At 43.6% G+C, this 24,694-nt stretch overlaps 1 protein-coding gene across 1 annotated transcript in view; it reads right to left on the bottom strand.

Annotated features, from left to right (window-relative positions):
- The window catches only part of NCOA6 (nuclear receptor coactivator 6), a 68,689-nt gene that overhangs the window by 6,783 nt on the left and 37,212 nt on the right, over positions 1-24,694 (bottom strand). Inside the window, exons 11-14 of the mRNA XM_040981606.1 lie at positions 23,810-23,931; positions 17,842-20,847; positions 14,007-14,075; positions 9,916-9,952 (exon numbers count right to left, since the gene is read on the bottom strand). Of these exons, the coding sequence (XP_040837540.1) occupies positions 9,916-9,952; positions 14,007-14,075; positions 17,842-20,847; positions 23,810-23,931 (3,234 nt within the window). The remainder of the gene's footprint in view (positions 1-9,915; positions 9,953-14,006; positions 14,076-17,841; positions 20,848-23,809; positions 23,932-24,694) is intronic.

Genomic DNA, 24,694 nt, shown 5'->3' with positions numbered 1-24,694 from the left:
AAGGGGCTTTTAAGATTAGGGTCTCATTCATAAAATAGGAGATGAGAACTACATAGGCATTCTGGGAAAAGAGAAAAACTTTTACCCTCAGACAGTCAGCAGATCTATTACATTACTGAGTTTACACCCGAGTCCAGGCGATGGGTGCTTGGTGCAGGAGCTGGGAGGCTGCTTGGAATACTCATAGCCCGTGTCAAAGTGCCTGTTTCTACTTCCAGCTTCCTGCTAATGTGCACCCCAAAAATGAGCTTAAGTATGTGGCTGTCACCCAGGTGGGAACTCATGTTGAGTTCCAGGAGCCTGGCTCAGGCCTGGCTGCTGCGGGCACGTGGGGAGTAAACCAAGCACACAGAAAATCTCCGCCTTTCAAACAGAACAAAACATAAATAAAAATTTTTAAAAAGTGTATCTAGCTTGTAAGGTTAGTAAAAATAAAATACTAAAAGCACAATGGTGATGAACTTGCTGCAAAACAGCTAAAAAGCATAAGGAACAAAAGCTCCTAACTTCTTTACCTATTTTCCCAAGGTAATGTTCTCTTTCAAAAAATTAAAATATTTTGGATATTGAGATTTTTTTTAGAGACATCAAAGATAAGTTTGGAAATTGTTATTGACTCAAAGCAGGATCTATAATCTAGAAAATCACTCACATATAAAGGCATCCACTGTTAGCCTGAAAGAATGAATGACTTATTACAAGACACATTTTGGGTATGTCTTCATAAAATAATGCTACGTATATCGATCACCACCAAATCCCATTTTTAGAATGAAAAGATTTAAAAGTGGTAATATTCAGGTTTTTTTTCCCCATAGTAGAGTTGCATCTTTCTCATTTGCTATTTTAAACTATTAATTTTTTAAATGATTTATTTATTTTTATTGGAAAGTCAGAATTATAGAGAGAAGAAGAGATAAAGATCTTTCGTCCACTGGTTCCCTCCCCAAGTGGCTGCAACAATGGGAACCAAGCCTATTCAAAGTCAGGAACCAGGTGCTTCTTTAGCGTCTCTTACACAGGTGCTGGATCCCAAGGCTTTGGGCCGTCCTCCACTGCCTTCCCGACAGGGTCACAGACAGGGAGATGGAAAAGTGGAGCAGCGAGGACACAAACCAGTGCACATATGGGATCCCGGCGTATGCAAGGTGAGGATTCAGCCATTAGGCTATCACACTGGGCTCTTAAACTATTAATTTCAGAGGATAGAAAAGGGAAAACAAGTGAGAGACACAGAGAGAGGAGGAAGAGCAAGCTCGCACCCACTGTTTGACTTCTCTAAAGCCCACAACTACTGAGACTACAGGTAGGAGCTGGACATGCAATCCAGCTCTCCCACAAAAATGACAGGGAGTGGGCCCAGTGTGATAGCCTAGTGGCTAAAGTCCTTGCCTTGCATGAGCCGGGATCCCATATGGGGACCAGTTCTATTCCCGGCAGCCCCACTTTCCATTCAGCTTCCCGATTATGGTCTGGGAAGGCAGTCAAGGACGGCCCAAAGCCTTGGGACCCTGCACCTGCATGGGAGACCTGGAAGAGGCTCCGGCTCTTGGTTTTGGTTCAGCACAGCTCTGACCTAGGTGGCTGCTTTCTTCCTCTCTTGTCTTTCCTCCTCTCTGTATATCTGACTTTCCAATAAAAAAATAAATCTTTAGGGCCCGGCGCGGTGGCGCAAGTGGTTAAGTCCTCGCCTTGCACGCCCGGGATCCCATATGGGCGCCGGTTCTAATCCCGGCAGCCCCGCTTCCCTTCCAGCTCCCTGCCTGTGGCCTGGGAAGGCAGTCGAGGACGGCCCAAAGCTTTGGGACCCTGCACCCATGTGGGAGACCCGGAAGAGGCTCCTGGCTTCGGATCGGCATAGTATCGGCCCGTTGTGCTCACTTGGGGAGTGAATCATCGGATGGAAGATCTTCCTCTCTGTCTCTCCTCTCTGTATATCCGCCTTTCCAATGAAAAAATAATAAAAATAAATCTTTAAAAAAAAAAAAATAAATAAAATAAATCTTTAAAAAAAATGGCTTCTTGCCTGGGACTGGAGCCATCATCACTGTCTCCCAGGGCCTGAGTCAGCAGGTGGCTACAGTCAGGAGGACACAGGGATAAACACATTTTTATATACCCCTGATCCAGTGTGGATAGTATATAGTCAACGTTTTCCAACAGAGGATAGTTTTGTCTCTTTGGGGCCATTTAACAATGTCTAGAGACATCTTTAGTTGTCGTGATTGGGGTAGGGGTTTTACTGGCATCTTTTGGATAAAGGCTAGAGATGGCAATAAATATCCCGTAATATAAAAACCAGCTTCCCACAGTGAAGAACAATCTGGTCTGAAATGTCCATAATGGTGAGGATGAGAAACTCTGATTCAGTAATTTCATTCCTAGGAGACTAAGGGGATGACTTTTTACAGAGCTCTAATTAAACTGGTATAAATAGAAGAATCCCATGCCTAACAGTATCAGGTAACTAAATCTTGACACCATTCATTTGTAGTCATAAACAGGAAAACTCCTGTTTATGAAAAACTATTTAAGGACAAAACTGATATGTTAAGTGGGGAAAAACTCACAAATATTATCAATAATGCACTCCCATTTTCATTATATATAAAGCAAGTATGTAATCACGCATGAATAAATGAATACAAGGTATATTCACTTAAATTTGACACAATATCTCTTTGCTATATATTTTTCATGAAGAGGATTAGGAAAAGATGAATTAAAACATTGTGCTGATATTTGTGCAGTGGACAACATGCCCAGATACACACAGGGGATATGACAGCCAGCTCATCTAGGCCAACAGGACGTCAACTGCCTCGTCAGAGGATGGAAAGCAGAACAGGCTGGACAATTCTCCTAGTCAAGCTTTGCAGTGTGATCTTGAGTCTGTGGATGCACTAAGGTGGACTAAGTCAACCAACAGGTCTTGGAAAGATTTTCTCAACCCTGGAGCAATGAAATCAACAGCTCTTCAGAGATATCAAAACAACCCCAGTAACATCCTAGGAACACTGTTCCCCACATCGGAACTTCTAAGATGACATCAAATGACTGACCCCCCCATCCTTGGGAGCTGATGTAGTTGACAATAAGGAGCATCCCACTCTATCTCCTACCCTGCAGACACAGGAGAAAAAAAAACTGGAAGCATCTGTCCCATCCACCTTCCACCTTCCCTGACCCTTGCCACCATAATCAGGGGGATCACATGGCTGTGCATCCCTTTCCATTATGTAAACATAAAAAATTTAAAAACCAAAAACATGTCAAATAAGGGCTGGTGTCTGAGTCTTGGTGTTCTACTTCAGATCCAGCTTACTGCTGTGTGTGGACCCGTGCCACTCATTTGGGAGACCCAAGTGAAATCTGGGTTCCTGCTTTGGCTTGGCCTAACCCCAGCCATTTCAGCCATTTAGGGAGTGATCCAGCAATTGGAAAGTCACCCTCTTTGCCTGTGACTTGGCCTTTCAAATAAATACAAAATAAATCATTTTTTAAAAATTTGGTTTTTTAAAAAATATATTTACTTTTATTGGAAAGGATTATTTATAGAAAGATCTTCCAACTGTTTGTTCACTCCCTTAATAGCTGTAATGGGTAGAACTGAGCTGATCTGAAGCCAGGAGCTAGGAGCCAGGAGCTTCTTCTAGGTTTCCCACATGGGTGCTGGCTCCTAAGGCTTTGGGCCATCCTCTGCTGCTTTCCCAGGTTACAAGCAGGGAGCTGGATAGGAAGTAGGGTAGCCAGGACATGAAAAGGTGCCTATATGGGACTGGTGTTTACATGGTGAGGATTTAGCCATTGAGTCATCATGATGGGCCCTAAAAAATCAATCTATTAAAAATGATTAAAATAGAAACAATGAATATTGTTAAGTTAGAGGAACTATGGTTTTCTGATGAGCTCTCTGTAATTCTCTGATCTACATTCCAAGTTTTCTTTAAGTGCATCTTTTACTACTTTCATGGTTCACAAATTGCATGTCAAAAATCATTAGAAAAATTAGTCAATTAAATTTGCTTATAAGGCATGGAACTTAAGTAAAAATACTGTAACAAACAGAGTGAAACTAGTTCAGGGCCACTTCCTCTGGAAAATATTCCAGGTCTCATTGCTCAAGTGGACTCTCTGCTCTCCCTGGGTTCATGGCCTGCAGCTGGCATTCTGCAGCACCCACCTGACTGTACAACATGTTCTCTTTCAATGCCTGTGCCTTCCACTAGATCAAGGGCTCCTTAAGGGCATGAACCATGCCATGACTATCAACTTTCCCTACCTCTATGCTTTTACTTCTGTCAGAGGATTCTTTGCCAGTGGCACCATGGCAGGGAATTTGGTTGCATTATTCACTACCCTGGTTTTATGTACAAAAGCTTCCCCACACCAAACCTCAACCTAAGGTAAAATGAGAGCTGAGGTGGAATTACAAATCAAAGGGATTAACACCTCCTTTCAGAGGTTATGAGAATGGCTTTACGGCAAGGTGCCCAGAAAATGGTCAGATTCTGAAGAAAAGATTCCAAATGGAAGTGCCTCTTTCAAGCTGACAAAACAAAAGCAAGAGCAATGCTATCTTTGTATTTACATGGTTAATGCTCAGGCAACTCTGGAAACAAATATCCACAACTTCATTTTGGTTTGACTAGCTTCTTCCTCAAGACAGATAGTTGGTGTATGCTTGAGAAATGCAAATGAGTTTAAATATCCCATTCCAAATAAAATAAACAAAGAAGTATAGTTGCAATGGTGATTAATTTGGGATCAGATAAACAGAGTCAAGTCTGAGATAGCATTTATGAACCATGGTATTTGGCTCTATGCTCCAGATTCTGAACTACAAATCCCCACCTTGTCTCTGCAGTATGTAGATTAAATGCGAGGGCTCTGTAGTCAGAAGGCCTGGGTTCAAATTACAAATTCAGAGTTCAGCCTCTGTGTCTGGGTGCAAAGAGTTTCCAGCACCCAAGCCAGGTTGGACTCAATGCTTGGGGCCCTGGCCACAGCCAGCGCTGCCACGTGGTGAGTGAGTCCTGGGCTTGCCAGGCCCAAGAGGCTTCTCCCTTCCTGGTGAGTATACGGGGAGATCTCTTGGGAGCAAAGGCGGGCCTTGGCTCCACCTGCCGCCACCGTGTGGTGGGAGGAACCTAGGGGAGTTCAGCCTCAGAGGCCTGGGTGCAGAGAGCTGACAGCAGCCTAGTGGCTGCTGGGAGTACCCAAGCCAAGTCAGACTCAATACTTGGGGCCCTGGCCACAGCTAGCACTGCCATGTGATGGGCAAGTCCTGGGCTTTTGGGCAGCAGTGAGCTTGGGAGTCTTGGATTTGTGGAACTGCTGCCTAGGCACGTCCATGAATGAGGCCACTGTGCATGTTGGGGAGGAATCAATCCTGAGGGACTCCCAATGACAGGATAACTTTATTTGAAGATAAGCAAGGGTACTGAGACCTGGTGGTTTGAAGGGGAGAGACTGATCTGTATGGGTCAAACTGATACACCAGCCTGAGCTGGAATTGGTGACCAGGCTACAGCACCTACTGGCAAATGTCGAGGCAAGGTGGGCCATGACAGACTAGGCCAATACCCAACCAGCACACGTGAGAACTGGGGAGGGAGCAGAAAAGCTGGTAGGGGAAATGTGGAGGGCTCCCATGGACTGGGCCAGGCACAATAGCCTAGTGGCTAAATCCTCGCCTTGCATATGCTGGGATCCCATATGGACACTGGTTTATGTCTGGCTGCTCCAATTCCCATCCAGCTCCCTGCTTGTGGCCTGGGAAAGCAGTAGAGGAAGACTCAAAACTTTGGGATCCTGCACCAGTGTGGGAGACATGGAGGAGTCTTCTGACTCCTGGCTTAGGATTGGCTCAGCTCCAGCCATTGCAGCTACTTGAGGAGTTAACCAGCTGATGGAGGATCGGTCTGTCTCTCCTCTCTGTATATCTGGCTTTCCAATTAAAATAAATAAATCCTTAAAATTAAAAAAAAAAAGCAGAGTAGCTGAGACTTGAAGTGGCACTCTGCTATCAGATGCAAGCTTCCCTAGCAGTGAATTAACCCACAATACCACACTAGTTCCACAAAAACTACACTTAGGAGGTAGTTGCAAGGACTATTACTAATGACACTGACATTCCTTCCACATATTGGACATTCACTATTTACTGTGTTGAGTATTGATCATGTTAATCTATTCAGTTTTCAAACAATCATGTAAGGCAGAAACTCAGCTACCAAGTTCTTAACCAAGTTTTTATTTTTATTTTCTTAACTTTAGTTTTGATGGTGTTTACATAGTTGATCCTGTTTCTGGGGGAAGGGGAGATATAAGGGGAGGAGCCATACCCAGCCTCCAAATGCCCCAGTATCCAGGGATGGGGCCACCAATATCTACCAAGGGTCCTGATGTGGCGTACATGCTGAGGGTTCTGCCCAAGTGTTAGCCAAGTTCTTACTAGGAGAAAAGCTCTCTTTGAGGGGGTTAGGACTGACTGCAACCCTAAGTTGGCTGTAAAAACAGACTGATGCTCCCAGCTGATGGCAATTGCCTAGATTGTCTTGTACATAGGCAAGTGTTAAAATGTTGGGAGAAAAGCAGCCAATAGTTGGCGGGCATTCTGGGTCTGGTTAATGCCAAATTTGTGTTAACTATACCAGTATGCCAGTATAGTTGCTTATGCTTTTTTCTTTTCTTTTTAAAGATATATAGAAGGGGCCAGGAGCCCCCACTGGAAGATGACCCTGGGGGTTGCACTGGTGGGAGCGGGGAGGGTGATGGTGGTGGACTGTGAATTGCCTGGGGAAGGAGGTTTGTGGATGTGTGGGAGTGGGGTTACCAAGAATGTATTTTACAGGTGTGCAATGATTCCTAGGGGTTTCCATGGACTGGGCCACTGCATCTCTTGGTAAATAAGGGGATTGAGAGCATGGGGTTTAGAGAGGGGAAACCTGGATCAGACCAATGTACCTGTCCACCTGGGAGATCTGGGCTGGGGAAGGTGGCATTACCCATTACCCAGGTGCACAAGAAAGATAGGGCTGGGCCCAGCGGCATGGCCTAGCAGCTAAAGTCCTCACCCATATGGACACTGGTTCTAATCCTGGCAGCTCCACTTCCCATCCAGCTCCCTGCTTGTGGCCTGGGAAAGCAGTCGAGAGCAGCCCAAAACCTTGGGACCCTGCACCCATGTGGGATACCCGGAAAGAAGTTCCTGGATCCTGGCTTCAGATTGGCATAGCATCGGCCGTTGCACTCACTTGGGGAGTGAATCATTGGATGGAAGATCTTCCTCTCTGTCTCTCCTCTTCTCTGTATATCTGACTTTCCAATAAATAAATAAATCTTAAAAGAAAAAAAAAAAAGCTAGGGCTGGGGGTTTGCCTGACAACACTAGGTCACAGTACCTGCCAGTGAATATTGGGGTAGGAGATGGGCCATGCAAGGTTGCTCCATGACACCATCCAATACTTGAGAGAATCAGGTCTGGGTACAGATTGTGTAGGGGATAGGTGGGCTCATCCCCATGGGTCTGAAGTAGTTACTGGTTTACGCAAGAGCTGGGGTGGTGATGGGCTGAGCTAGGCATGAACATGGAACTCAATGATACTCACAGGAGCTGCGGTTGGGAATAGGCTGGGCCACAGCACCTGCCAGCACATGCAAAGGCTGAATATGGGGGCACACTATGCTGGGGGCAGGGAGATTATGCTGGCACAAGTGAGATTCAGATCTGGTAGTGGGCCTGGTAGGGGAACTTAGGGGATTCCTCTACTAGGTTACAGCTCCTACTGGTGAGCCTGAGAGCCAGGGCTGGGATGGTCCGGGCCAAGCAAGGCTATACCACTTGTCAGCATGTGTGTGGACTGGCTTGGGGGGTAGAATGGGGACAGGCCAGGCTGGGCTGGGTCAAGCCTTAGCACCCACTGGCACGCACAGGAGCCAGGACGGGGTGTAGAATGCACTGGGTTAGGCCATTTCCACTGCCAGTTTACATGAGAGCCAAGAATGGAGGCAGGTATGGCAGAGCTAGGCTGCAGCACCCACCAGTAAGAGTTGGGAGTTGGGGGGAGAGGGATGGGCTAGGCCAGGCTGCAAAGGAGCACCACTGAACTGGGACTTCTTTGCTAATGCTACAGTTACTACTGGTGAGGGCGAGAACTGGGCTAGGAGTGGGTCAGAATGAAAATGGCTGCAGCACCCTTCAGCATACGTGTGAACTGGATTCAGGGGGAGGCCAAACTAGGTCAGGCCCCAGCACCTGTTGGTACTCATAAGAGCCAGAATTGGTACAGGACAAGCTGGGTTAGGTTGTGGCACCAAGTGGTCCACATGAAAGCTGAGTCTGGGGGTAGTCCAGGTGAGAATGGGCTGTAGCACCCACAGGTGAGAACTGGAATGGTTGCAGGCCAGACAGGCTAGGCCACAGTATATGCCGCTGAATGCCAGGATTGGAGGTGGGCCATGTAAGGTTGTGTTGAGCACCTACCAGCACACATGATATATGGGGCTGGAAGCTGGTTTGATAAGGCAACTTGGGAAATTCCCATTAGGTGGCAATTCCATTAGAGCCAAGGTTGAGGGAAGTTTAGGTTGGGGGCACTTGTTGTCAAGTGTACTGGGAGACAACACTAGGGGTGGCCTGGGGTCAGGCTGGGGTGGGTCAGTTTACAGCACCTGCTCACAGGCCCGAGAACCAGGATGGGGTGCAAGCTGAGCTGGGTTAGTTAACAAACATGCCAGTTCACACGAGGGGCAGAACTTGGGGATGGCCAGACTGTGCTAGGCTGCAACATCCAACAGCATAAATTGGGACTAGGAACAGGCTAGACAGAGCCAGGAACTAGCACCCACTAGTGAATGCCAAGGTGAGCAGGCCATGTTAGACTGGGCTGCAGCACTCACTGGCACATGCAAGACCCAGGGCTAGGGGGCAAACCTGGTAGGGAAACTTCAGGGTCTCCCTTGCTAGGCCCACTGGTGAGTGTGAGAGCTGGGACTAGGGGTGGATCATGTTGTGCAGGGCTGCAACTTCATTCACTGGTATGTGCACAGGCTGTGAGTGATGGACTGAACTGGACTCTGCATTAGCTGGTGCACAGAAGAATTAAGTCTCAGGTCACCCCAAGTGAGGTTTCTTGGGAGACTCACTAACTAGACCACTGGACTCAAACTCTAGCCATAAGGAGAATCACAGGATATGTGGTCCAACCTTGGGGTGCATGCACCAGAAGTAGGCCTCCTCAGTTGCTGATGCTTGTGCAGTAGACAGCATGCTCAGATGCACATGGGGGACATAATAGCCAGCTCATCTAGGCCAACAGGGGACATCAACTGCCTCGTCAGAGGATGGAAAGCAGAACAGGCTGGACAATTCTCCTAGTCAAGCTTTGCAGTATGATCTTGGGCCTGTGAATGTACTAAGGTGGACTATGTCAACCAACAGGTCTTGGAAAAAATTTCGCAACCCCGAAGCAAGGAAATCAATAGCGCCTCAGAACTATCAAAATAACTCATGTAACATCCTCGGAACACTGTTCCCCATGTCAGAAACTTCTAAGATGACATCAAATGACTGTCCCGTCATCCTTGGGTGTTGATGTAGTTTGACAGCAAGGAGCAGGCTACTCCCCAACTCCCTCACAGACACAGGAAAAAAAAAAGAAAAACTGCAAACATTTGTCGTCCACTCCTTCCTCCATACCTCTACCTTCTCCACCCTAATCAAAGGCCCACATGGGGATATATCCTTCTCAACTATGTAAATAACAGTAAAAATAAAATAATAATAAAAACAAACTGGTATAAAAGTAAAGGAAAAGGACGGGGTGAGGAGAAGCACAACACCTAGAAAGCTCATCTCCCTCTACGAGGCTTACACTGTTCAGGCTACATCTGCAGAAATGATCATCTTACCTTTGTCCAGAGACTATGGCAGCATTTGCCTCAAGCTCTGTAAAAAAAAAACAAAAAAACCACAAGGACAGACATGAGATGTGGAAGGTGCTGTGTGTATGTTCTCCAGGAGAAACTGGATGTCTGCAAGAATTCTGAATGACTGTTTAGGTGAACGCATCTCTGTGCCCAGCAGGACTCACCCTGCTTCGTAAGGACACAACGTTGGCACAGATTCAGGCAGATTTGCTGGGAACATAAGACACTTACTTGGTCTATTTTTATTTCTACTTCACACTGAAATAATCCTGTTTGGAGCAACAGAACTAAATTCACACTGCCTGGTTCATATTTCATTCAGTTTCAACTAAGTTAGTAAAATTATGTTGACTTAATTTACCTATTATTACCTCCTCAAGTAAAAGAGACTGTTTTCAATCTTAAAATTATATCTATCTTCTTGGCGCTTTTTCCAAGGCAACAATTTTCAAACATGTCTTCTAGATCTGTTAAGGATGCATCCTCCTTCAAACAGTGTACTCACTCACTGAACTGTGGAGGCTAGAGGGTTTTGTTTTGAGATACTCCTACAGATTCCACTAGGTTGCTCTTTGTCTCCCAGAAAAGCCGTCCCAGAAAGGAAAGCCCCAGTAATTAATCCAGCAGAGTTTGGCATCCAACCCTTGGGGTCTGCAAGCACCAGCAGATAAACACTTGCTTCTTTTATTATCTGCTTTTAGGAAATCCCAACTTTCCCAAAAGCCCTTCCTGATGTGCCTCTGGCTTCCCACAGCCCTGCAACTGAAGGCAGTTCCAGACCTCACATTCTAGTGTACACATGAGACCTGCCTTAAGCTTACACTGTAGCCTCCCAGAAGGCAGCAAAAGCAGAGTGGCTTAGTTCATCTTAAGGGGCCAGTGTTATGGTATAGCACGTTAAGCTACCAACTTGATGCCAGCATCCACTGGGGTACTGGTTCCAACTGCTGTACTTTCTGATCCAGCTCCCAGCTAACAGCCTGCAAAGGCAGCAAAAGATTAGCCCAAGTGCTTTGGCCCATGAAGCCAAATGGGAGATAAGGTGAAGTTCCTGGCTCCTGGCTTTGGGTCAGCGCAGACTGGGCCATAAGGACCATTTGGGGAGTGAACCAGTGGATTGAAGATCTTTCTCTGTCTCTCCTTATCTCTGTAACTCTGCCTTTCAAATAAATCTTTTAAAGATTTTGATTTCAATGCTTATTAACCATGTAATCTCAGACAAACAATTTGATCTCATGTGAAAAACAGGGAGAACAACTTGACTCACTTCAAAGTAATAAACACTAAATGAAACAAGGTATATAAAAGCTTTAGTACAGCACCTGACAATTGGAAATAACTCAATATTAGCTATACTGATGATTATTGCTGGGATGATCATGTTGACACATCCTTTCATATGAGGAGGCTGAACTACTCTGCCTTTCATGCTCGGTTCTGGCAGAAGGGAATTCTGTCTTCACACCTGCATATATGACCCATCAGAACCTGGAAACCCTTTCACAGGAAACAAGTCACAACTCATGGAGTCAGTTCCCTTGCTGGCTCAGCTGGAACATGGCAAACTCAGATAACCTGTTCCAAAATGAAAATGGCTCAAAAGAGGTACTAATCTTAAATAATTTGGCTTTTGGAAACAAGAGGAATTAGAAGCTTTTGGAAACTCTGATACCAGCACTGCTAAGGCTGAGGCTCAAACTCAAAGGCAGTCAGTACACTGGAGGCATTTGAAGGAGATTCACTGAAGCTAAACTTTCAAAAGGAAGACGATTCTTCAAACAAGTACTCAGAAATGATGGTAATGGTTAAGCTCAATTTCTGGAATAAAAAGGGGCAGGAAACAAAATTCCTTTCTTCTTTCTAGTTGTTTCTTACCAAACACATGCTTACGATCTGATGCTGTCTATGAATAACCTGTTCCATTTGTGCTCTCCCCAGATGCCCAGTACAATGGCAAGTATTATACGGACAGTGTTAGCAGAGAAACAAACTAGGTGGCTGAGACGTTTTTCACAAAAACATTCTTTACAGGAATCCAAAAGAGTAAAGTAGAAAACTCATCATGTAAGACATAGCACCCAGAAGCAGGTTTTAAAATAATCACAAGCTATATTTTACTTTTACTAGTTTAGATTCACAAAACTGAATGAGGTCAGATGGTTTCTCTTCTTAGTAATTTTTCTAAATGTGTGATTTGTAGTGTTTGTTTGAATAAGGCTGAGTTACAGAGAAGGAGAGACCGTGAACTTCCATCCACTTAGTCACTGCAATGGCCAGGGCCAGGTCAGGCAAGACCAAATCTAGGAGTTTCTTTTGGATCTTCCATGTGTGTGCAGCAGCCTACGTACTTGGGCCATTCTCTGCTGCCTTCCCAGAACATTAGCAGGCAGCTGAATTGGAAGTGAAGCAGCCCAGACTTGAACTGGTGCCTGTTTGGGATCCTGACATCATGTTCTACTATACCACAATGCTGGTCTCACCAATTGTGCTTTCAATCAGATTTTATTATCCTTACAGGAACTAGTTATACTTTTTTGTTCTGTACCTTTAAATGATCTACAATGACAAATATCTGGGCAAGACTAAACCAAAATGTCTGAGGGTACTTCAAATAATTTGTGGGAAATAAAATGAAAAGATAAGCTTATTCAGCAGCAGAAATTAAGACATGTATAACTTTTTCATAGTATATGTTTTCCATTAAATTTTGAGGACTCCCTTATGTATGGATTTCAACTTCTCCCTTTTTTTTTCTCCTTAAGATTTATTCATTTCCATTTGAAAGACAGATTTACAGAGAAGAGAGACAGATCTAATATCTGCTGTTCCATTTGCTAAATGACTGCAATGGCTGTGGCTGAGTCTATCCAAAGCTATGAGTTACGAGTTTCCTCTGGATCTCCTATGTGGGTGGCCAAGGATTAGAGCATTCCCTGCTGCTTTTCCAGGCCATAGGTAGAGAATGAATTAAAAGTAGAGCAGGTGGAATACAAACTGACATCCATATAGGATCCTGGTGCCACAGCAAAGGATTAGCATGCAACATCATCATGCCATCTTCTGGATTTCAAAAAAATTTTTTTCAACCAAAATACACCTAATTTTTTTTTAATAAAGATTTATTTATTTTACTTGAAAGTCAGCTCAGAGTTACAGTCAGAGTGAAACAGGGAGAGACTTTCCACTGTCAGTACACTCACCAAATGGTTGCAATGGCCAGAGCTGGGCTAATCCAAAGCTGGAAGCCAAGTACCTCTCCCAAATCTCTCATGTGGGTGAGGGGCCCAAAGTTCCATCCTCCATGGCTTTCCCATGCCATGAGCAGGAAGCTGGATTAGAAGTGGAACAACTGGGACTAGAACTCATTAGGGATGCCAGCACTGCAGGTGAAAAATTAGCCACTGTACCAGCCCCAATGCAATTATCTTTTGTTTTCCACAAAGTTTTGAAATAGCTTCATATCTGTTACCTGCCTCAGCAGTCTCATCTATGAAGGTATTAAATGCCTCATGCATTCAGAGCAGATCAACATCTCGTAGCAGTTCTGTCAGACAACCCTGGACCTTCCTTCCAGAAACAATATTTGTAAGTTATTTACAGGATTTGGGTTGTGAAGAGAAACCTAATATGATCCAGAGATGAATGGCCACTTTCCTGGGGCAGAGGGTCTCTGAACAAGCCTCTACTGTAGTTACTATCTTGGTGCTTTAACACTTGCCACCCCATTAAGTTACCATATTCCAGCAAGTCAGTTGGAAGTTATGGGTAGATAACCACAAATAGGACAAATTCTGCAATGGAAATCGCTCATGGCTGGGAGTAAGGGACAAAAGGCACAGAGATGCCACTTTTGAGCTGCCTGATACTGCAACTGCATCAATTAGCTCAGGGGAAACTGCCTCACACAGTCCTGCACAAGTGCTGCCACTCAACCCAAGTTCACCTCAAGGCAAATAGATAAGACAATTATAACCACATGTTGGCACTGAGAAAATGTGATGATGAGGACAGCAATAATTCTGTCACATACGACCTATCCCAATTCCATGAAGTTTTTCCCAAGTGAGTCTTACCTGGTCTAGCAACAGACCCCTGCAGTGCTGTGGCTGGAGCTTCCTTTGGGACTAAATTCTGTGAAGGGGCTAAGGAAGGAAAACAACAATTACAGGCATTTTAGTTTCTTTTCTAAGCATAGCAAATCAACAGCAAAGTCACTGCTTGCTGAAATACTGATCTTAGAGGGCAGAGCTTTCAGCTTTGAAAGTACATTTCAAAGCTTATTTTAAAATTGACAACCAAAAAAACTTAACTATCACAACAGTAACAAAGACTGCCACTTCGAGAATGGCAGCAATTCATAACTGGTGAACTATCAAACCACTTGAGCAAGAATCTCGGAGCATGCCCCACATCCGGGACCTGGGGTGAGTGGGAAACTGGGTGGTGCTTCTCCCTTAACATATCCCCCTTTACCTCAGACACATGAAGAAAACAATGTGGAAATAATAGTCTAACCCACTTTTCTATAGCCCTTGAACCTTTTTACCCTAATTAACTATGTAAAGATTGTCAAAAAACAATAAAAACATGAAAAAAGTTAAAAACAAAGACTGCCACTTAGTGATATCTGTCCCTCCTGCTTGTGTGTATTCTGACTAGAGGAGGATGTGGCCTGAGAACAGCAATCATCTTGTTTTACTAACTGGGATCTAATATCAAACAAAAAAACTCAAAGCACACCTTAGTAGCAAACCCAAATCAGTATGAGGGATGACTATACCATTCACTCTAGCATTTAAAAATCCTGTCTCACTCTTTTAAAGAATATACTCCTTGAAAGCTGGATTGATCATATAATTTTGTACTTTAAAGAGAATCCGGCAAATATGATGGGCATAAAGAGGTAGTCAATTGATAGTTAAGGGAGAAATCAATTTGGTGTGTTATTTCCTTGTTTAAAAGCTATACAGAACTTACTAGAAGGAAAGTACCATGCCAAGCACCCTTAGAGAATAACCTACATCCCTCTTGTACATCAGGCAGTCAGTCTGGTGTTATAGATACACCAATGTGGCACTCTGGAGGGCACTCCTATGCCTCAGGAAGGAGACGAATATAAAGCACTATGGCAGTCCAAAGCAAGGGAGTTCACTTTCAGGTTGAGGAATCTGAAGGCACATTACAGGGAGAAGCATAAGAACTAGGCTTTGAAGGACAGAGAACTTAAGGCCCTTGAGGAATATACCGTATACAACAGAATATACCGTATCCTCTAGAACAGAATTCCCAGCTCATATGGTAAAGATCAAAGGCACAGACATGTCATAGTCAAGAGCACATTCTCCCATCTTGACACTTCAATCTAAAATCCTGGAAAACTCTGGAATAGTTTTACCCTCTTGAGGAAACAGTGAATTTTTATTTCTTCCCTGCTTAAATAAAGCAGTCAATAATGCATTTGTGTATAATACTTTATTTTGGATGCTTATCTGATAAAGCTTAAAACTATACCTTAATTTCTACTTTTAACTTCAGTATTGGTTTCTCACATTTTCAAGGTAAAAGCACAGAAGTCCCTTGAAAAAGAATAGAAACAATCACTATAAGTAAAGTGGGTGCCCTTAATTAAAAGTGAGAGTTTTTTTTTTTTTTTCCAACTGGTAGTTCATCTCCCCAAGGCTCACATATTTCTCTAGGACATATGATTTATTTACAGTTCTGCTAATCAATTCATAATTATTTTCTTGATACTAGAGGAAAAAGTTTACTTAAAGGAAGTAAAAATAGAAATACTTAGTAGCAGGGAGTGTGTTTAAGTGTGTTTTGGGATACCAAATTTCTTTTTAATTTTTAAGGTTCGCCTACATCAACAGAATCAGAAGCAGAAACACAAAGCCCCTGCTTCTGGGAGGTCCTTTATCCCTGTGAGGGGCAGAGAGAAGGCGAATTGACCTTTTCAGATCACAGTATGAGGCAGTGTGCTGGCCACTTGATGAAGTCCTCTCACTGAATCCTTGTACAGATTCTGAGATGTAGCAATCATAATTTCCACTTAGCATTTAAGAACATGGTGCCAGCAGAAGTTAAGAAACTTAGCCAACTGCAACTGGTAACCAGTGTAGCTAAAATTTGAACTCTGATCACAATCCGAAGATGGTGTTCTTCCTGTCTATCTTCTAGGGTGCTTGTCACTCTTGGCACTCAAAAACCATTTGCGCTGCCTAAAGAAGACAGGTCCTATGAGCTGGCCTAGTGTATCACAAAGACCCTTCCGAGCTGTGGAAATGTGTGACTGAGTCACCTCTGGGGAGGAAGAGCTTCTGCCACATTGAAGCCTCAAAGCAGGAGAAATTGTGGGGCACAGAAAGCAGGAAAAGGAAAGGAGAGGTGGTGTAAGGAAGCCTGTTCTTCCACCATTAACTCACTTCAAGAACAACAAGGAAATACCTGTACTGGACATCCATTAATGAAATGGACTAATCTACAAATACAGCATATAAAAAAAAACTGGCAACAACTATTAGACAATTATTATATTTTAGGCCTATGCTGAGCAAGTTATATGCTCAACAACTTCTTACAATTACTGCTGTCCCATTTTACAAAGGAGAAAATTGAAATTTGAAGTGGTTAAGCAATTCTATATGTCTAGTCAATGCTGGTGCTGTGACACCAACTAAATCTATCTGACTTCCAATCACTGTATTCCTCCTGTGTGTTACCATGGATCTTAGTCGTCTAGAAAGCCCTACTCTAGAAGATCCCAGAAAGGGAATGGTCCCCGAGATAAGAGTATGTATGAGAACAGGGGCTAGCATTGTGGTGAAACCACTGCCAGCATCCCACATGGCATCAATTCATGTCCTGGCTGCTCCTCCTTCTTCTTCCTTTTTTTTTTTTTCTTTTAAGATTTACTTATTCTTATTTGAAAGGCAGAGCAGATTTAGGGAGAGAAGGAGAGACAGAAAGACCTTCCATCCACTGGTTCACTTCTCAAATGGCTGCAACAGTTGGAGCTGAGCCCATCTAAAGCCAGAAGCTTCTGTCAGGTCTCCCATGCAAGTGTAGAGTCCCAAGGCTTTTGGCAATCCTGTACAACCTTCCCAGGCCATAAGCAGGGATCTGAAAAGGAAGTAGGGCACCTGGGACACGAACCAAAAGGGATCCTGGCGCTTACAAAGTGAAGATTTAGCTATTGAGTCATTGTGCTGGATCTTGCTCCACTTCTGATTCAGTTCCCTACTTGTTTGCCTAGCAAAACAGTGGGAGATAGCCCAAGTGTTTGGCCCCTGTCACTCACATGAAAGACATGGTTTCAGCCTGGCTTAATCCATGGCTAGTACGTCCATTTGGAGAGTGAACCAGTGGATGAAAGACTTTTATTTCCCCTTCTCTCTGTAACTCTGCCTTTCAAATACATGAATGAATCTTTTTAAAGTATGTGGATGGGGTTTTGAGAATCCTGATATAAGAGTTTTGAGCAAGCATTCAGCATGCTTAGAAGAATCTGCAGAAGCATTTTTTCATTTAGGGGACACTGGAAGGCCACAGTATACACTTAGAACAAGTACTGAATTTCATTCTGAGCCTCGGACTTCTCACCCATTGGATGCAGTTAACACTAGCTGATACGGCTGGTATGCTGTGAGACAAAGTCTGTAAGGATGCTTTCTTGTAAACCAAGAAATTTTCATATGAATGAAAGGAATTGAGAGGCAACCATGTTAAATGAATACAAACTTAACAGGGTCTTTAAAAGCATATTTCTTGATGTACTTCCAATACATAAAACTACTGCTTTACTATTTAGCTCATTCTTCCACCAAATAGGGAAGGAGAAAGGTGTTTTTATGGGGTAGGTCAACAAAAAACTCCAACAACGGATGATGTCAAGTCCCAAGTACATACCTATACTGGGTAGAAGTTCTGGATGGGGTCCCACCTTCTCCTCCACTGGGCCACCCTGAGGTGGCTCAGACGCTATGCCACTGTGACTGTTTTTTGTGGTTGGTGCTGCAGAGATGAGCTCAGAGGGCACTAGAGCAGTTACTATTGAGCGTACGCTGGTAGGGAGAGCACCGCCAGGTAAGTTGGGGCCTGTTGAGGCAGAGCCTGGGCCCACAGGGCTAGAGGTCATTTTTAGCAGAGTGGGTGTTGGAGGCGTTGGAGTTTTACTGTCCAGCTCAGTGGATAACTGTTCTGTTCCCATGAGCCCTGGAGCCGAGGTCTCCAGCCCTTGGCCTTCAGTCTCTCCATCTGCACCATATTGCTCTTCTTTCTCAAGAGAGCCTGTAACTTTCTTACAGGCCTTGGTCAGCAAAATCTGGCCAATTTTGTCCACTTTTCCTTTCCCCTTACTAGATGAGACTGGGCTTCGCCGGTTGGCAGACGAGCCTGGGCTGTTCGTCAAAAGGGGAGAAACCACCGTGGTTGACTGTGAAGAGGACAGAGTGCTCTGATCTGCTGAGGTGCTCACCTGAGGACTGGTCTCATCGGAATTCAATTCTTTTATTTGCTGGGCAGGCAGATGAGGAGGGACAACTGGAGAAGATGTACAAGGGGGAGAAGGAAGCGGAACGGGAGTGGCTCGTGAGTTAAGGACCAACGGTCGTCCTGTTTGTACATTAGGAGCAGGACTACTAGAGGGTACATTAGGTGGTATAGGAGCAGAAGAAAACTTTATGTTCTGAGGTATGTGTAAAGGACCGACGACTGCGACGGACGGAGGCATCAGGCCAGAGTTGGTGGTCAGTGGGGTTGCAGGAATTGTGCTTGGCTGTGATCCTTTCATAACCTGAATTATTGAGGATGAATTGATAAAGACAGGTGTAATGAACTGAGGCCGGGCGTTAGACTGAGCAGCTGTCTGTCCCTCAGAAACCATAACCTTGCTACCCACATTGGGCATCGTGACAACCGTCGACATCAAAGCAGACTGTAAGTGAGTTGGCAGAGCTGCTGATGTGTTAGCTGAAGTTGTGATGGGATTGGATGTGACAAACACAGTTATCTGATTTGGGGGTAAAGGAGTGGAAATGGAGGAGGAGCTGACAGGTCTTGACATTACTGGAGGGAGGGTTGGTGCAACATTAGAACTGACCTCACTCAATTCTGGATGCACAAGTGTTGAACACGGCTCATTGTTGTGAGGTAAATTGAGGGAATTAGGAGGGTCTTTAGAAGATGACGGATCCTGTAGTGTGGGAACAACAGGTGCTTTTTTGAGGTCCTCTCCAGAAACTACTGGAGGTGTTACTTCCACTTCTGCAAGCCCAGGGGGTTTGATGGTCACGTTAGGAGCTCCAGAGTTGTCAAGAAGTTGACTCAGTGATGTTGGTGCTTCCCTCATGGCAGGAGACACTAAAGTTTTGTTCTCTTCAACACTGGGAAGTTTGCCGGGATCCAAAGGTTGCCCATCCTTTTTGGACTGATCTTCAGGGACAATCATTTTAACTTCTTGGGCAGGGACTGCTTTTAGCTCAATGTTTACCTGCTCTTTCCTGCCCTGGGAATTATGGCAATCATTGTCCTGAGGCACATTCAAGCCCTCCTTGTTATCTTCCAGGACTGCCCCCACACTCACTGCAGGCACTGGCATGGTGGGATTTGGAGGGTTCAGGCCACTGTTGTTCGGAAAGCTTCCAGGCAGAGGGGGATTGGCCAGAGGAGCGGGACTGACCAGCACATTTCTCGGCAATTCCACGTTCTGCAACAGGGCTGTGTTTGTTTGGGAGGCTAGGGTAAGTTTAGGGGCTTTTGAGTTTTGCCTCCCAGGGCTTGGGGTAGTTTTTCTACTGGAGCCAGGACTAGACCTGCGGCTATTACTCGGACTTGCCCGTTTTGTTGCTCCAGAGTTAGACTGCTTTCCAGAGTTCACCACCACAGAATCTAATTTGTGAGTTTGTGGAGCAGCAAAATTGGAAGGATTATTCATGGTAAGATTTGAAGGTGCTTGTCCAATGGCCTTCAAAGTTGTTGGATTTAAGCCCTGTTGATCAAAACCCCTGTTTAAATTTGGCCTAGGAGGTAAAGGAATATTAATCTGTGGAGGAAAGAGCCCTGCTATGGAGGCATTGAGTCTTTCAGGTGACAGGCTGATTTCTGAGGGCTCTGTACTGGGAGGGCGGTTATTGGGCGTCTGAGGATAATAGGGTCTGGGACTGGCTCTGTTTGGGGTTTTAGGTCTGGATGTCTGGGTTGGGGCAGCCACATTTGGAAAGTGGTGGGCATGCGAGCTCGGCAGGGAGTTCACAGGGGGCTGCTGGGGAGTTGCACCTTGAGTTGCTGAAAGAGGCGATGGTCCGGGTTTCGGCCCTGTCATCATTAACTGACTCTGGGAGACTACCAGATGTGGAGGCATGTTATTTTGGCCTCCTGAGACAGATGGTACTTCACTGCCACTCACTTCAGGCAATGAAGACATCTCTCCCAGTGGCGAGTTGGAAGGGTTCTGTGGGTTCTCCTGGTACATCATTTTCCTTGAATTGTTTCCCAAAGGAGTATTTACAGGCATTGGCATTCTTTGTTTATCAGGTGAGGGTGGAACGGAAGCAGATCCTTGCAAATTGACCATGACAGGCACATTGCTCTGTTGCATGGGCATTCTCTGGGAGTCTGTGTTCAGGGAGCCCCTTGGAGGATGGATATTTTGGGAGACTGGAAGCCTAACTGATTTGGGATCTTGCTGCATCATGAGCATCATCATCATTTGCTGCTGCTGTTGCTGCTGTTGTTGCTGCTGAGACTGTGGCTGACCAGGGGGTGGTGGTGGCTGCTGCTGTGGCTGTGGCTGCTGCTGAGGCAATTGTGGCTGTGGCTGCTGCTGTGGTGGCTGTGGTGGGGGTGCCACATGCTGCATGAGCTGCGGAGGCATCTGCTGAAGTGGCCTCTGATCAACTGGCTGAGGAGGATAACCTAAAACAAGTCCCCAAAATCAGGGAAGTTAGATTTTCAGCAAGAAAACTTGGTCTCAAAGCAATATCCATCTTGGCAGCACAGACAGTGCACAGCCCTGGATTAGCTGAATAAGCAAAGAAGCATCCTGCATAAGAAAGCAAGAGGCAAAGCATTAAGAATGTGGATCTCCTTGGTGTGCCCAGGTTGAATGAGGCATTACTCTACTAACTGACATATTCTGTGCTATGCACCACAAATGCTGCGTCTGCATCAGTTGAAATGAGAAAACTTCCATCAACAGCAAGTAGCAGGCCACCTAGTATTCATGTCTCAGGCAGACATAATCAGTATCTGATTATACTTTTGAATGAATAACGTACTCAGGATTTTCTTTTTCTGTGAGCAGAGGATGAATTTTAAAGATTTGGTTTTGTTGAAAATCCCTGCACTGAAGACAGCTTTTTTATTCTTCCAACAGAAGACATACAAATGTACGATTCATTTCCTTAAGAACCAGGGATTTTAAACTATTGCATTCTTTTGGTTCCAAACACTATGTTGCATCCTTCAGGCTCATTCCTCATGGGAAATAGATTTCAACTTCCTCTCAGACAACAGGAGCTATTAAATGATGATATATACATTGGGTATCAAATGAAGGCACTAAAGTCCTTATGTATACTAATTTCCATTTACTTCCTGACAGGTAAACTTCTATTTAGAGAATTATTTCCTATAAATCCACATATAAAGAGTAAGTACCAGCAATACAGTCCTCAGAAATAAGAAATAACTTTTGGAAAAGAACTCCAAGAGACAACGCCTTATAGACTTGCAGAAGACAACATCTCAATATTGGTTCTCGGAAAATTTTACTTGGAGTTTTAGAGCCATTATACCATCAGCAGAAAGGACAGAAAGATAATCAATCCAAGAATACGAATGGTCCATTGGGGGAAAAGTGGGCACACAACTGAGACACAATTTTATGGGCTTATTCTATTGTTGCACAATAAATACATTAAGAACATCCTTAGAAGGTGTAGGGCTTAAAAAAACTGGTTGTTTCTTACAGTTGAAAGAAATGCTGGTTCAAAATCTTTAGAGAAGCTACTATGATCTGTGGATCCAGTTCTATGCTCAGCAGCTAACTGATTTCTTCTGTTCAAAGATTCCCATGGTACCAATCAGAACAATGTACAAAATCCAATTATAAAGATTTAAATAAAAACATAATCTCTTTGGTTTTACCTGCAAGAAATTACTATAGGTTTAATTGTCCTTTTAGCTGCATAGGTAAATACAGTTGGTTTTTATTTTTGACATCTGGGGTTTTCACATTACAAACACTCTAATTTCTTTAAAATTCATTAATATTAGTTCTATGATATAGAAGGCTTTTTCTCTTTGAGACCAGACAGCATAGCAAATACCAAAGAGGGCAGGACAGACAATACAGCAGCCTCTTGAAAGTAAGGCCATGGCTGTCACAGAAGTTCTAGAAGCTGGAGGAGCAGCCTAAAGGGTACCAGTGATAACATACTTGGGATTACCTGGGAGCATAGCAGAGGGACAGCCAGGACACACATGGTGCCCATTGCACAATCAAAACCCACATTGATCAACCTAGGATTGCATACTTACATGCCTGTAGTGGTCAGGCAAAAAAAAGCAGGTTAGTCAAAGATGGTAGGAGTCTTATACACTTCGCTTAACTGCAGGACAGATGCTCTTTCTAAAGACATTTCAAGTCAGGGTTTGTTTTGTTTTATGGGATGGCCTGCCAATTCAAACCACATTTAGCCTGGAGGCTCCCACTCTGCTGAAAGGGGACAAAAATGTGAGGGGCCCCAAGATTCCAATGTCTGAAGGATGCTCACAGTGCTATTGGGGCCCACTTACCCATGACCGGGGACCTCTTAGCTTTTTGATGCTGTTGCAAATCCCTGATAAAAACTGAACATTCCCAATTTATAATATATAACCAAAATTGACTTGATGGGCTTACCTTTAAAAACCCTCACATTTGAGACATATAAAATATAGGCAGAGTAAAGCTTACCCCTAAAAGATTGTTCTCTCATATAAATATATATGAAAAGGGAGGTAGGATGATGAGGAAGAGTCCAAACAACCCTTCATCCACACAGGGGGAGAATGGTCTGAGTAAGAAGGGCTTATGCATCTCTGAGTCACAGGGAATAAGGTTACAAGTCACTGTTCTAGTCAAGAGCAGCCAGGTATAGACACATGGTGGCAGCTGGCCTTGGTTCTACAATACTTTCATTGGAATCAATGAATTTCAGCTTCTTATAGCATAATTTCTCAATATTTAAAGAATAGTATCATAATTAGAGAGGGACTTAACAATATTGATATAATGTATCATATTAATAAACTGGGTATTAGGCACTGGTGCCTCTTATATGTGAAATATATATATATACAAATATTTAATTATATATATATATATATAAATTATATCTTTAAAATATTTTAATAAAATTTCCATAAAAAAAGATCATCTTGTTTTAAACCCTGGTGTTTCCCTGCCTTGAGAAAGTCCCTTGAAGAAATGTTATAGGAAAAGCAGATAAAAAGGACCAGAGTGAAAATATATCTATTTAATCTTACTTATTTGAATGTTAACTAGAACCTTGACACTAATAAAAATAAAGAAGCACTTCATAGTTCCATCTGATTTCATGAAGACTTAAAATAACAGACAAAACCTAAACAGAATGTATATATTGTTCCTGGCTCCCGGCTCCAGATTGGCAGCACAGAATGTATATATCTTACCAAGTCATACTGGAAAATTCTACTTAGTATCAACACAAAACTCCAAATTGTAGACTAATTAGCAGATAAATAATAATAATAATAATAAAGAACTCTAATACTGTTTTCTTGGAGGGAAATTAATATAATGCCACACACATAATGGTCAGAACATAATCTTTAGCTAACATTTTATCACCTGGTGGCCGGTTTGAAAATTCTGGCAGTTTGGGGACCGAGTTGTCCAGATTAATCCCCTGTTCTCCAGGCAATGGCTGCTGATCAGCATCCTCTAGGCCAGCTGTGCGAGTATCTGGGTTGCTAAAAAACACAAGAGACATATTTAAGAGTAAGCTGGACAGAAAATATATGACACTACTTTAAACCTGTCCCTATTTCTGAAGAGCTAAAACCTGCCTGCATTATCCTTATTCATATCTCTCTAGTCTGGATAAAATATCTAACAAAAATAATCTGACAATTTTATGAAATGTTAAAATCCACTTATTGTTATAGTACTTAATGTACTCAACGTACTTTCCACAAATTCCTGATATCATCATGTCAATTCTTCATATCATCAGCCTCCCCTTACATGTTGTGAGACTTGATTACAGTCTAAGGGCCATCAGTGTTACAAAGAACTATTTCAACCACATCATCTTCAACACAGAGTCTAGACTCTTTGCTGTGAATATTACAGTGGTGACTCTAGTCATTCATAATATTTTGCAAAAGGCTTACATTAATCCAAGTAAATGATATTCAAAGAATAAAGATGGAAAACATCCCAACAAAGTTAACTGTGCTGCAGGATGAGTATTTGCATGTACATATTCCTTGGCTTTGGGACACTTTCCTTTTTATTTGCAACTTACACATTTTAGTGGGGAAGAAAGAAATGAAGAAAATGTATTTGCAAATACCCACACTTCCGCAAGCACAGCACTTACAGCCCTCACCTTGTTTGTAACTGCACTCCTAGCTGTACCTTTCTTTCATACTCTTGGAGTTCTTTTTTTTGCCCTAATTTTAGTCACCCACTTTCATTTTATATTTTCAATTTTTTTTTAAATCTATCTGA

Source organism: Ochotona curzoniae, unplaced genomic scaffold (genome assembly GCF_017591425.1).
Source record: "Ochotona curzoniae isolate NIBS_2020 unplaced genomic scaffold, NIBS_Ocur_1.0 contig_3520, whole genome shotgun sequence".
NCBI classification, from domain to species: Eukaryota; Metazoa; Chordata; class Mammalia; order Lagomorpha; family Ochotonidae; genus Ochotona; species Ochotona curzoniae.
The sequence above is the reverse complement of the archived record's forward strand: the minus strand, read 5'-3'. Positions and strand labels throughout refer to the sequence as shown.